At 38.6% G+C, this 14,693-nt stretch overlaps 1 protein-coding gene across 1 annotated transcript in view; it reads right to left on the reverse strand.

Annotated features, from left to right (window-relative positions):
* KIT (KIT proto-oncogene, receptor tyrosine kinase) overlaps positions 1 to 14,693 on the reverse strand; it is a 126,438-nt gene that overhangs the window by 25,652 nt on the left and 86,093 nt on the right. The window contains exons 6-13 of the mRNA XM_078678187.1: positions 11,267 to 11,456; positions 7,575 to 7,690; positions 7,374 to 7,488; positions 4,078 to 4,271; positions 3,115 to 3,221; positions 2,879 to 3,005; positions 1,950 to 2,054; positions 1,748 to 1,858 (exon numbers count right to left, since the gene is read on the reverse strand). Coding sequence (XP_078534313.1) covers positions 1,748 to 1,858; positions 1,950 to 2,054; positions 2,879 to 3,005; positions 3,115 to 3,221; positions 4,078 to 4,271; positions 7,374 to 7,488; positions 7,575 to 7,690; positions 11,267 to 11,456 — 1,065 coding nt within the window. The remainder of the gene's footprint in view (positions 1 to 1,747; positions 1,859 to 1,949; positions 2,055 to 2,878; positions 3,006 to 3,114; positions 3,222 to 4,077; positions 4,272 to 7,373; positions 7,489 to 7,574; positions 7,691 to 11,266; positions 11,457 to 14,693) is intronic.

The following is a 14,693-nucleotide window of genomic DNA, read 5'->3' on the forward strand; positions in this document are numbered from 1 at the left end:
CTGGCAGGCAGCAGAGGAACGGAGAGCCCGAGCAGGAGTGTGACGCATCAGGCGATCCCCGATATATGCTGGGGCCTGTCCATAAATTGTGGTATGTGACTGTAACGATTTAACAGGACATAAACCATAAATGCGATCATTCAATTCGTCCGGAAATGTGCACCTTCAATAAAGTCACAAATATATATGGTTCCTGTGTATTTTTGGTCCATGTTCAAATAGATTCTACAGCGCCGGGAGGCCAAAGCCTTAATAATTTTATTATAATTCACAATGCTGCCTGCACAATTAACCAATGCTGGGTACAGGTGCAAAATCAAGGCCCAGTAACAATTCACTGTGTAAATACTCCTACTTAGAGCCACAGTATTTAAATGTGGCTGTACTGAAGATCTGACAAGGGCCTACATTGGACATCTGGGATCTCATAACTACTTTTATTTACTTTAAGTTAATGTGGGGAAGGGAAAGAACACTGGCTAATTGATAACATTTGAGTAACTTACAGTTCCAAATGCCAAAAATGCTTTTATTGGCCAAGGACATTGGTTCCAGGCAAGCCACGAAATAAAAGGTTAATTAAACACACCAAGTATATTTAAACTTTAATTAATATCTTCATTGGTCACAGTGGCGTAGCAAGGTCAGGTGGTAACTGGTGCAGAAAAGTTCTGGTCACCCCCGGCTTGACAAAATGGCAAAAATGTGTTTAAAACACATATTTTTGCCATTTTGTCAAGCCGGTGGTGACAAGTGTCATCACTGAGGGGGGTGACAAAATGGCAAAAACATGTGTTTAAAACACATATTTTTGCCATTTTGTCACCTCCCTCAATGATGACACCTGGGGCGGCCTACACCCACCGCACCCCCTTCCTACGCCACTGATTGATCAAGATTGATGCCAGGTAAGAACCATTAACAATGCATGCTCTAACTAAAGCATAACACCGGGTCAATTTCCTTTGATTTGATATTGCTGCATTTGGAAATAAATAGCATAGATAATACCTATGGACTTCGATAAGTCATCCAAAATAAATAAATGTTTAACACCACAAGACAGCACTGCAGTGGATGGCCTTAAATCCACCATAAAAATGGGGGAATTGCGAAATCGGTCAAATGGTTCAATGCTGGGACCGCAGCACGAGGGATTAGATTTCACACTGGCTACAAACAAATAATACAGAGAATTTCAATTTAAAAAAAAAATACTTTTGAGACACTAATTGACTTTACATTTATCAGAAAGGCTGAGCTTGACCTAAGCCAGGAATGTTTGATGAAGGGCCTAAAAGGGTCAGCTTCATAGAGGTTTTTCAGGATAGCTACCAACTATGTACAGATGTTCATGAGTTTTTATGTAATTAAATATATAATGTGTGTAATGAGAATATCCTGAAAACCAGAGAGGGATCCAGCCCTCTTGGCTCTAGGCTGGACACTATTGAAGTAAACATTGTCCACCACCTACATTTCATGTTTTAGTTTGCACATCGATATACTTCTGTGTTTATCCAATTAAAATTTTAGAGCAAAAAAAAGCTGTCAGATCAACATCTTCATCTTAACTTTCAAAACTATATGCTAATATATATATATAAAAAAATACAAATATTAACGTATCTGTGAAACTTTTTTTCTGATAATTACCACTTGAAGTCAATGACAGAATAGGGAGGATTGACTGATGATTATATTTACATCAGAGTAGAACAGACCAGTAAAGCTGTAACCAACTTACCCCCGACGGTGCAGGCTCCGAGGAGATTCACAATGTTGATGTGGTGACCAAGGTAGCTGAGGACCTTGAGCTCAGACATGAGCGCTTCTCTCTCTGTGGAGTGGGCACTCGCTGAAAAGCACAAATAACTATTAGTCGACGCATTCTCCAGTTGAATGCAGTAAACTGCATGAGTTTTCCTAAGCCTCATACAAGAACTTACGTTTCAGCATTTTCACAGCTACTGTCAGTGGTGCGTCAGACTTGAACAGGCCATAAGCCGTTGCCTCAACAACTTTGCCAAAAGCTCCAGCTCCAAGAATTTTCCCTATAGAAATTATTAAACGAGAACATAATATAAAACTTTGGACTGCCATATTTACCATTGGTAATCATAAAATGTAAGCAGTTAGTCTTGCCTTTCACTAAATATGAAAAATACAATACTACATCAAAGGTATCTTCCTTTTTTAAGGCCCCAACTCATAAAACAAATGAACATGGATGAACTCAAACAAGGACTCATGGGCTGCATTTAAATCAGACACCTACGAATGACATACTGCCATTAAGGAAATGCTACTCAGAACAAAAATCGATCGATTAAAATGTTCTTTACCTCAAAGACAAATGGTATCAAGAGAACCTTTACAGCTACTCAAGCATAACATAAAAACAGTTGTGGATATTCAAATGATTAATTTAAAAACATGTTTAAACAAGACATTAACGGAGACGTGTCTCAAGTACTTGACAAATAGGTTGACACCATGCCCAGGGTGTCCTCGGAGGCACATACACTACTCCTGTTTGAGAGTACCTCAACCTGTGAATTTTCTTATTAAAAGCCAGTGGTCATTCCTTGTCTACGTCCAGATTGGAGCATTTTCTATTGAGAAATGGGAGTTCTTCTGATATAGAACTCTCTTAGCAGATTTAGAACATGTACTGACTTTAAGGTGCCTCCGATTAAGAATAAATCAAACACTGTTTGACCAGGAGACTGCCAAACTGATACCATTCATGCATGCACAAAACAAAAAGGAATTTCAGAATGACCACTATTAGAACGCTAAATAACAAAAACATAGAATTATGAAGTAATGCTCAACCTAACTGTTGGATGATACAAACATGTGCTTCTATACTAACCAAAGCAGAGTCGGTCTCTGGGGAACTCCCACTTGTGGTCATAAGGAAGTTGTGTTGGGTCTATATAAACGTAACTGTTTCCATTTATTTCTTCAACCACTTTCCACTGGATTTCATACTTTGGTTTCTGAAACACAGAATACCCCCCACACATTACTGCCATTTTTTTATGGCCATGCTACTGCAACTGCTGGTAAAAACAAAATTAAAGACAAGCAAACACCATTTTAGTATACCTGTATGTATTTGTAAATCAACACAGCAACAGCGATGCACATCAACCCGGCAGCCACGATAAAGCCTATCAGTAGGGGAGTGAAGAGTGTGTGCGTGCTGATTTTCTCTAAAAAAGAGAAAATGGGATTTGTTATGCCACAGAATTTACTATAGCAACATTTATTACAGTGCAATCATACATGCACAGTTTTCACAGCCAACCCATATCCTACCACTAAACATCCCTATTCTGATTTTCCTATTTAGGCATTACCGCCTCAATTACAATCTGAACTTTTTAGACAGGATAACAAATGCATTATTTAGAAAACCCCACTGCATCAGTGGTGTGTCATATTTATGTACCGATCATGAGTGTCTAATATAGCAGATTTTTCGCTATAATTTTTTCTTTCTCCAGGTGTACATGCTAGCAAATACTACATTTGTGAACAAGAGTCACTGAATCTGCTTTTGCAAATAATATTAGAAAACATGAGTTCAACATTTGAACCTATGTGTGCATTTGACCCCATATCGATCAAATGTTCTACTGGTAGGCCATTGAGTCTGACCAAATTCTAAGCAAGACTGAGGAAGGATACCTCATTGGGTAAACTATTAATATTAAAACATATCTACGCATTGTGTGTAGATCTGATTAGAAATAAAAAATGAGGTACATTTTTAGATAAGTAGGCTAACAGAAAAGAGACCTATTGAGGACAGATTTCTGTTGTTAGACATGCCATCTGCACATGAACATTCAGTATAACTAAGGACCTGAAGGCCTAACACAAGAAACCTAAAATTATGTTCCAGTGCATTCAATATAAAACTAGACTTTTATGGACAAACAAATGTCTGTTCATCTGCATACTTGTAATTCTGCAAGTGGAGAGATGATTAGGGGAGTAGGGGGAATTTTGCTTTTCATTCCATTGTTGATTAATCACCAATCTCTAACAGTACTGTGGCATTACCCTCAATAGAAAAACTGAACATTGACGAAGTGCTTTCCACAGCGTTGGACGCGATACACTGAACGGTGCCATTTTTCTTCAAAGTTCCCACATCGATAGTACTTTCAACGATTATTTGCCCAGTAGAAGGAAATGATGAATTTTCCATATAGACTTTTTCTTCTACTGGAATAATTGCAGGAGAATCTGTACACCTAGGTATTAAGAAGCAAACATATTTCATAATAAACATTTATTTAAAGCAGCACATTTGGAAAAGCTTCTTTACAAATAATACTCTATGCGAACTGCTTTCAAATTTTTAATCGAAGCAAAACAAATTCTAGATCAAAGTCGATAGCCCCCACACGCATATAAAATTCATATTTGTGACGGCATTACAATGAGGGGAACACCTTTTAATGTAGAAAGGCTTTCCATGTCTAGGCATTTAGGGACACCACCCTCTATAGCATAACATCTTACAATACTAACAGTCATGTTAAACACGGGTAGAAAGGAACAGTCATTGACCCAATTTAGGGAAACAGATGTGCATGTTTAGGCTTCGGTCTTCACAATTCGGGCAGCTACATGTGAACTAGTGCTGCTACTGAGAAAGAGATGAGTGAATATTAGAACTCTACGTAATATGTTAAATGCCAGCTTTTCATTCACTAGTCCTGTACGTAGCATTAGTATTTAAATGCTTCCATAGTCATTTCGGAATGGAGTGTGGGAGGAGACAATCCAGGCTGTTTCTTCAAGATCCAACCAGAGCACGGCCAATGCGGTTTTCCAAATAATAGTAGGCTCCTAGTTTTAGTGATTGCTGTGATGCACAATGCAGCACTGCCTTGTGAAATTAGTCTCAACATAAGTCGAAGCCAATAGGCCGTACAGAAGGATAGGCAAAATTCTTCTCATGAAACATTAGGAATGTTAAGAAGTGACAGTTGAAACGTTGACCATCACCGTAAAAATCCTGCATTTCCATAAATAGCTAAGATCATCACAGTTTAGCGAGTGCATATCCGTGAGCTCTCCTAACGTCTTTAAACACTGTCTGACTGTTAACTTATTCAAGATGCCAAAGAAAATTGATAAAAGTGGTTCCTTTCTGATCAACAGGTAAATGGTTAAGCCATTAAATATTGGTATTTAATGAGCTTAAGGGTTTGTCTGTTAAATTAAACAAAATCTATATCCTGTCCGTCACACCACAAAGTGCTGTCCCATTATAAGGCAAAACAATTCCTACTGTCTTAAGGAGACCACTGCTTACCTAAAAAGCTCAGAGTAGAAGACATCAGAGAAGATGTGACAGCAACTACGAATCTAAACAAATATTGTCCATGTGCTTAAATGATGTACAGATAAATATTCAGAAGCAAACATAAAACGGCTCAGACTACCGCTTGAGAGATTGAAAAGGAGTGGCTGTACCAGCTCTTCATTACCTATGCATACAGGCGACCAACTAATTAAAAGACATCAAATGAAGTAGGCATGGTGGGAAATCTTGCTTTAAAGAGCGAAAGCCTGGAAGGAATTGAGGGGGGTGGTGGAAAGTATGCATTGTTACATGCGGGACTGAATGCTCAGTGAAAATTGTTCGGGTTACCATAGGACTTCATGTTGTGAGGACGTCTTGTTGACAGACCTGGGCTTTTCTTTTACATAGGTTCTTTTTCAGGTGCTTCTGTTGAATGGGTTCAATGGAACTAAAGCCAAGATGATATGTATAGGAATGCAATGATGTGATAAATTAAAGTGTAGGAATGGGAAAGAAGTCTCCCTGTGACATGAACTCCTAGCAAAAGTACAAATTATTTCCGATCCGTGTGTTCAAACACGTGACTGGGTTGGGGAATTTCTGCAGTCAAGCGCCATTTACCATTAAGATGTTTTAATTAAATAAATGCTGTGCAAACATATCTGTTAGAATGAGCACCTTTTAAAGTGGCTTGAAATAGGGACTTTGGAAAGTGAGAGGCTGATGGATCCGATAATCTTTGAAGTGACAACACCATTTGATCAATCAATTTTAGGAGGGGTAACAAAGGGCGCCAGTTTGGGAACTGGACCAGAGTTTCAGGGAATGTTAAAAGAAATGTAGACACCAAATTCTAAAGATGGATAGGAAAGTCGCAAAGGATATTTCACTGTACAAGCAACTTTTGCACAACAAAAGACAATTAGCAATAGTCTTTTTAACAGCTCATCTAAATAATTAAGAAGGCAAAATCCACAAAAGTGGAGATTCTCATCAAATGTTGTGTCCCCAAAGAACACGTATTCTGTTGTAAACAAAGAGATCATGTGTATGAACTGCTTGAACAGCAGAGCTGCGTTTTTTCATACTAATGAAAAAGCTAATCTCTATATTTTTACATTAATATTTAATTATTTTGAAAAATCCATCAACGTGATGTTTCCTATTATCTCATTGTACTCTAAAATTCTGCTTTTTTGTTGTTTGCGGAGAAACAGATAACTTTACACCTCCGGGAACACCATTAACAATTGATTCCTATCCAACTTAATGATATTTATCAGTTATTGGTGAAAATAAATGGCAACAGAAGGCAGTGATATTAGAAACCTGTGCGTGCATATATTTAAATACACCTAAAATGCAAAGGTCAGTTAACAAGTTAATAATATGATACAGATTAACAAACCTGACAAAACAACACCCTGCACGAAATCAACATTATTGCTTGGACATACACTAAAAGAAACGTTTGGGTCATCCACAATCTGCCTGGTAGATTTTTAGATGACATCCTATGATAAGCATGCCACTGACACTGACCTATTACAAGCCTACATCTAAACGTCAGAGAATCCTTTTGAAACACTGCCATATTGTTTAACACCGCCTAGTGGAGGGAAGATATGGACGCCTTTCTGGGCAAATCTTATATTCATCCAACATTAGAACAGAGTTTATTAATTTACAATGATTGCTAGTATAGGCTGGAGGGACTGCATCCTTGTTTTGCTGGCGTCACCGTTACACATATTGCACAAGTTTGATGTAAACTTACACATGGGCTAAACTACACATACTGATGCAGCGTGGCATGCTATTGATCCTTGCTAATTGGGGATTGTGGATCTCCCAGTCATGCTGACATGGCCCTTCCCCACACTCAACAGCATACTGGTTCTGTGAACTGGCTATAATGTAAATGTGTGCTATATAACAAAGCAATAATTCACATCTAAAGACATAAGTTTAAGCAAACTGTACTTGTGTCATGAAAGAACCTGCCTTTTCCTGCAAGGGACTGAATCTTCATTGTACTTACCCCTGCTCAATGCCCGGGCAGAAGTACCAATCAATGGTAGGTCTTGGGTAGCCAGTAGCAACACACTGTAGCATGCCATTGTCGAGCCGCTCAGAGCTGAGGATTTCAGGTTTAGCTGCAAAATCACCAAGACAGGCAACGTTACACAAACAGAATGACACCCAAGGCTCTTCTGACCTTTTTCCAATTTTTTCAACTTACTTTTCACAATGATGTTAAAAACTGCGAACGCCTGGTCATCACAATTGGCCACATGAAATGAGTAAATGCCTCTTTCCGTTCCTTTTAAGCGGATTAAGTGAAGTTCACTAATGTACCTGTGAAAAACATTTAAAAATAACATTGCATACAATTATATTTCTAGTTATTACATTGAGAACATCATGCAATCACAGGCTTGAAAGGTTTAGGTTTTAAAACTGGAAATAATTAAATGTTAGAGAGAAAAGCTTCCTGACACCCCTCCATACCCGCATTATCTTCAAAACCAGCTGTATCACTTGTAAAACCCTCTGATATAAATCCTTATCATACCTGGCTGAGCCACTTATGACATGCAGCGCCACAATGGAAGCCTATTCATGGCAGGCACCACACTAGGATCCAAGATATTGACAGATTGAAAACAGGATGAGCAGTAAGGAAGAACAGAAAACAAGGCTTTCCAGTCCATTCACCCAGGTTCTTGAACAACATCTCCCTCAGCATCAGAACTGCTAATAATCAACTGCAACCCAGGGGGAAACTGCATAGGGACCTTTTCAAATACCATTACCACCCCACCCGCTAGCCCTCTTCCTGCTAACAATGCTCTAATAAAATGTACCCCGCTTTTTGTTTAGCACCCCACTGCTTCTTAGTTAGATTTCTACCAGAAATGTACTCCTTACATACATGGACACCCTCTATCATGGCCTATTCTATCTTTTCTATTATTATTTTTTTTGTCACCATCCTGAATGGTGATATCCATTATCTAAACAACTGCTCGTTGCTTTTAGAACCATAATATTAAGAAACGATACCACTCAGCAAGTGTACCTGCCAACAAATCAATCAAATTCTTGAAGAAAAAGTGAAACCAGATTGTGTAAAAGCAGAAATAGATTGTCAGAATTCACTAACCCTAGCCACATACCTATTCATATCAAGAGTTTCTCCTCCACTTACAATACAATATTCAGGTACCTTGAACAGAAGCAACAAAAGTGCTTGGGTCTATACATAATTAATAAACCTCTATTGCACCACTTGACCCAGTTCAGGGCTTGAAAATCCTAATTGTAGATTTGTTTCCTAAATTGAAGATCAAATTTCCGAGGAGGTTTTTTTTTTGTAAAGGCATTTTTCGGTACATGTTATTTGTAATAACCAAGATCTGATCTTCACAGATTCCAGTGCAACAAAATTAGCAATCTGTATGATCAGCAGGGATTTGCTAAATCAATCAGAATTCATATAATGCTGTTGTCTATTATATATTAGCCTGAATTCTAAATTCAGTGGCCAGAAACCAACAGGCAGCTGGCAGGCATATGTGTATCAATAGGTGTATTGTTCATGTGATGTCTGGTAATTTACTCCCAGCAACCTGAGCAAAGGGCAAGGACACTAGAATATACCTACCAAAATCGTCTTCTACTTTCTACAGTCGTTCACCCATATGAACGTTAGTAGTCTTGTAATACTTTCTGACATGAAAGCATCAGAGATCCGATAGAAAGTTTACATGTACATACTCACTCAAACATATTACAGCTCTGCTAAGTTACACAGGGTGCAGCTGTTATGGCATTTCGTACCAAATTAATAAACCGGACCTTGGTAAGTAGTAGACTACCATAAGGAATTACATCTATTTAACTTAATGATAAATGTTTGACCTCTCCCATTGCCAAACAAACTCCAGGCCATCTGTCTGCACAAACAATAGTATTTTGTCACTTCGGTCCAGCTACAGTGGGCATAGAGGGTGTGGCCAGTTAAAATATGAAATGCCCACACTCAAGAAGTCAGCAATATTAAGCTACTAAAGGTGAGTGAGGGAATCGTGTGAGAAAAAGGTTTAACTCTGGACTACAGGAAACGGCCTGAGAAGCCAACTCCATCTCACAATGACATTGATAATACCAAAAATTCAAAATAACAAAATGCCCCTAAGCGTGCTGTATGGTGAGGGGATCAAGATAAAGAATTTCATGGTACCAGAGGCAGGAAGAAATACGGCAGATAGAATGTAATTTTTATGTACAAAATTTAAATAAAGTTTTAAGATTTACTTTCAGGAGGAAGAGAAGGAGAATAACAGAAAGAACGTAACTGACTTCAGTGGCCAGAGCCACACATGTATTTTTAAGGTGCATATGCAAGTGACAGGAAAGTGTGTGTGTGTGTGTGTGTGTGGGGGGGGGGGGTGAAAAAAGGTGGCAATATGTGCATGAAAAACAAACCTATGGCAGTGACACCATAAGATAGGGAATTGTGGAAACTCTGTATAAATCTGTCTTTTAAAACAGGTTAGTCTACCAACTGTTCTTTACCAATAAAGATGGAATTCGCTACTTTGAGGTTTATTTCACCTATAGATATATGTGGTCTAATCGGTAATGTCAGGCTATTTTGCTACACATACTTCAGGCTATTTTGCTACACATACTTTGTGGAGCACCGGTACTGTTTTCTGATTGGTTTGTCTCTGCTGCTTTTGTCCACTATTGAATTTGCACACAAACACTGAAAAACATGGTCAGGTCTGGTCTTATCAAAAGGCAAGGGTGGTAGATTGAATTGTAGACCTCCTGTATATTCAATCTTCATCTATCTCCATGTCATCCTTTTCTTTCTACATACTATACCAAAAAAGCCTCAGACCCAATTATAAAACTGGAGCATTCACATTCCTACATCCATGACTTCAAATGTGGCAAACCCTCGTTAATGCAAGAGTGCAGACATCAAATTACTACATACAAGTACAGGTCAGTTACTCTAGCGAATACATGACTAAGGACGTCGCACTCCACTCAGCTGTCTGAGGACGAGTAACTTCAAATACATTTTTATTTGCAGCCGATTGAGCATTGCTAGAAAATTCTAGGCTAATACTCTCTAGTGACGAACAAACATCTACATTCACCACTAATTTGGATATACAGGGGTTTCATCTAAAGAAATCAGAAATATTCTGATAAGGATCAGTAACGTCCATGTCATTCCCCAAATATATAATAATCCAATACTCTATAATCCCCAACAGTCACTCTACTAGGATCCACACAAAACAGAGAAATTAAGTCCTGCCTTCAGAGGCTGGGGAGCTTAAAAATCCATCCACCATTCTGCCTGAAGCATGCTACACCTGTGGCCTGCTCAACCTGACTTCCAGAAGAAAATTCTTAGACCATGCTCAGAATCTCAATTAGAAAAAAGACCCTCCCATCTGGAGGGGTGTTCGAGAGCAGAACGACTATGAATCTATAGAGAATGAGTCTTTACAGTATTGAAAGGGCATTATGGCTAGAAGTCATGTATGGCAGAGAGTCGAAGGCTTTGCTACATTCAGAAAATTCCCCTTGCAAAAGTGCAAAACTTGATAACTATATTAGAACATGGTTTGTGAGGCCTTCTTTATAAACAGAAGGACAGACGATAATTCTTGTGTAGATCTTCTATTCAAACATTCCGATGTTTGGCTTATTGTTTCAGCCTGTTATTAAAAGGGAGATGGCCTTTGACGAACACTACAGTTCCCAGCAGCTGGTTAAAATGCATCAACATTTCCTTTAAGCTACTTGTTTGCATGGCCACATTAAATTTAACAACATTTCACCATATTTTATGCCCTCACATTTCAAAGTTAGCATTAAAAATTACAACTAATGAAGCTCAGTTACCGGTTATTGCCTTCTTCACGGAATCGGACAAAGTGATCAGAGGTATTCAGGACTGTTTCATTCAGGTAGGTCCAGACTTGTTCATCTGGTTTTGGGTAGGCCTCATATTCGACTCTTAAGACTAGGTTTTCTCCAGCATGTATTTCCACTGTAGTATTCTCCACCGGAAACAAATTGATGAAGCCTAGATCTGATCAGCAGCAACAAGACATACATATGTACATTTTAGTTTCAACAATTATCGAATCCTTCCACAGTGCCACAACACGCAGTAATCGGCAATGTCTCAGAAAAAAGATGCCTATATTCAAAATAGGAAATTGAATACAAATGTGCCCGCCAGATTCTATAAACCAGCATTTAATTAATATGTTTAATCTAACAAAGAACCAAAGACAGCAAAAAATACAATGATAATTAAGCAACTGAACATGAGCCATCAATTATCATAGGGTTCGTATAAAGAGATGTCTCTAATGGCCAACAGCCTACATAAACTATTGCCTTTTCTTCCATGGGTCGGTTTCGATCTACGTCATGTATGTTAATGCATTTATATTCAGTGCGTATAAGACCGCATAGGCAGAGTACAACAAATTATATTCATCCAATTACATGTGTATTGTTTTTGCAACTGAGCAAATGCGCATTTCTCTTGCATAGGAGGAAAACCCTATCCAGATTGTGTTGGTATTCATGGATACATTTTCTCATTTTCTTTCATAGCTAAATTCAAACACTATTAAATAAATCAGCGGGAAGCTTAACCACGATCAGTTTTCCTTAAATTACCAAACGCCTCTAAAAAGAAAGACACATAGCCATATCAAACAATTTTTAGAAATTAAAAAACAAACACTTATTGATCACAGAATCAGCATTCCATCATCTGTCCTCATGATACAGGTAAACTTTGAAGCACTTATTTCAGATTAGTGAAGGCTGAAAATCAAAACGGTGACACCTACATACAGAGCTTCCAACTTTTTCATGCTCAGATCCACGACTATTAACTATGCCAGAATAACGCTGTGCTTAACAAATATATCCATGTCACTAATGCGTTTAAAATGAAAATTAATACGGACTACATGAAAAGGGCCAGTTATTCTGAGCTAAATTATTGGAATAAGGTATGTACGGTATATGGAGTAAGTAGATAAGTGGCCAACAGCACATAACTCGGAAAATATACTTCACAACCAATAGAAAAATAATAAAAACCTAAATCTATAAAATGGGGAAAAAAAGTCATTAGAGTTCAAGAAAAATTAAAACGACCAGAAGGGGCAACCAGAGTGTAAATGTGCAAAGTATCCTGGGCATTGCAGATTATGGATACTACGTGGTCCAATCCTCCTTCTACTAATGTGAACATGGCACTTCTTTGTTTGACTTTAACCATGCTCATGATTTCTGTGCCATCAATGGAGTGCAGGCTTGTGGTAGATGTGGCCTGAATGACCAACATCAGGGAGTAGTTGGATGCAGCAAATTACTTCACCACCTCTTCTTTTTAGTTTCTTCAGTTTCCTTGCCCAGAGCAGTAAGTACTGTTTTTGGTTACATTCTTGTTTTATATTGTCCAGCCGTTCGACTTGGTCTCTCCCCATTCCAAAAGGTTCCGTGTTTATTTAAAATGTATATTGAGTCTTACATGATGCTGTTTTTATTCTCTCCAATATCACCCAATGTGGTAATGGTCTGTATCCCGAAGTTTATCCAGCTCCACACCCACATCAACATATGGATGAAATAATAAGGCTATGTCATTAGTCCAATTTCTGGGGATTAGATTTATCATAACACTTCTTTGCTGATGATTGGCAAGACTGTCTTTTTACCTTCCATCACAGACTTTCTGCACCCACCCTATGGTCTAGTCATCCTCAAGTATGGTGTCAATAATCTGAAAACCCTTATTCCCCAAACATACTCAATTAGAAGTCACTCTCTCAAACAATATTTATGACCCAAGCAAATTATATATGGATCCTTTGTTCAATGCCTACCCTGAATGCAAACATCTTATGCACAAAATACAAGTATAGCACTGTCTGGCTTGAAATGTAAAGGGAAATTGTAATGTCAGGAATTTCTATTGGTTGTCCTAGACACTTCTTACTTTTATGAATACTTGCCAGAGATATAAAGTTTCGTAAGCAGAAGAATTTTTTTGGTTCAATAAAGGATTTTTTTAAAGATTTGAACATTTAAGCAGTAATGTGCTGTGATCCATGACTGATTGTGAATGGATTGGCAGTTTAAGCCACGATTTTAATACCAATGCTTCATTTTACATGTACAATGGCCATCTCTGATTACATTATATATAGGATTCATCACCAAGTCCTTGGGTGTTTGTCAACAGAAGACGTTGGGGGAAGGGTAAGTTGACAATAGCATGCCTGGGTTCTTCCATTTGCCACTCACCTGAGTGAACAGCTTTGGGATCTCTTGTTTTCGGAAGGATCCTGAGGTGCTGTATAAAAAGGTTTTGAATTGTGAATATGGTCCTTTTTAACCTGGAGCAAAATACTCCGGCCCTGATTACAATGTTGGTTGAAGTTGCTTCAGACCGACCTAAGGTGTGAGTTTCCGACACCGCAATTTCGTTTTTCAATGGAACTGACCGCAGCACAAGATCCCATTGTAAAATGTAAGTTTTCAAACATCCCTGCATAGTGTGGCAGGTACCGCATGGTGCCTGCCAAACGGTGCAGGGATATGGAGGAGGGGGCACCACAGGTGCCCCCCTAGGGCCACATGTGGAGGGGAAGGGGGCCCTGCTATGGGCCACCAAAAGGCACTTTCCGACAACATTTCCATGTCGGAAGTGCCATCATAATCCAGACAGCAGAAATGCCGTCCTTAAGGAATTATGAGGCCTTTCTGACTGGCCGATGGGCTCCTTGAGCCCGGTGGAACTTAGCCGGATTGCCCAGCTGGTTTAAACTCCATCCGGCGTCATTGTTATATGGCGGTCGGAGTTTAAACCTACAATGACGGTCAGAAAGTCCCCAGTCAGTGGTTGAAGGCTTTCCGATTTACATTGTAATTAAGCCTTCTGTACTTTGTATGGTCTGGAAAATATGCTTGATAATAACCAATGCATCCTACAGATGGTAGACATTTACTTGTAGTCAACCATATGGGGCACAGAATTAGAAGTGAAACTTTCGAAAAGTGAAACACAATTGCTACACATCTCAAAAATCCCATTCAGGAATAGTTCTCTGGAAAGCTTAAGATTTCGTAGACCCCTAACATATATAACTACGAACAGCAAAGTGAGGCAGAAAAACAACTTATGAAAATATATTTATGAAGGACAATCCAAGTAAGATGATTTGGAATTAAGCAAAATGGCAATAAGAGGTAACGCAATACATCATAAAACACTTTTCTCTCCTATATATTTTATCCC

The sequence above is a fragment of the Lissotriton helveticus genome, chromosome 2_2, assembly GCF_964261635.1.
Source record: "Lissotriton helveticus chromosome 2_2, aLisHel1.1, whole genome shotgun sequence".
NCBI classification, from domain to species: domain Eukaryota; kingdom Metazoa; phylum Chordata; class Amphibia; order Caudata; family Salamandridae; genus Lissotriton; species Lissotriton helveticus.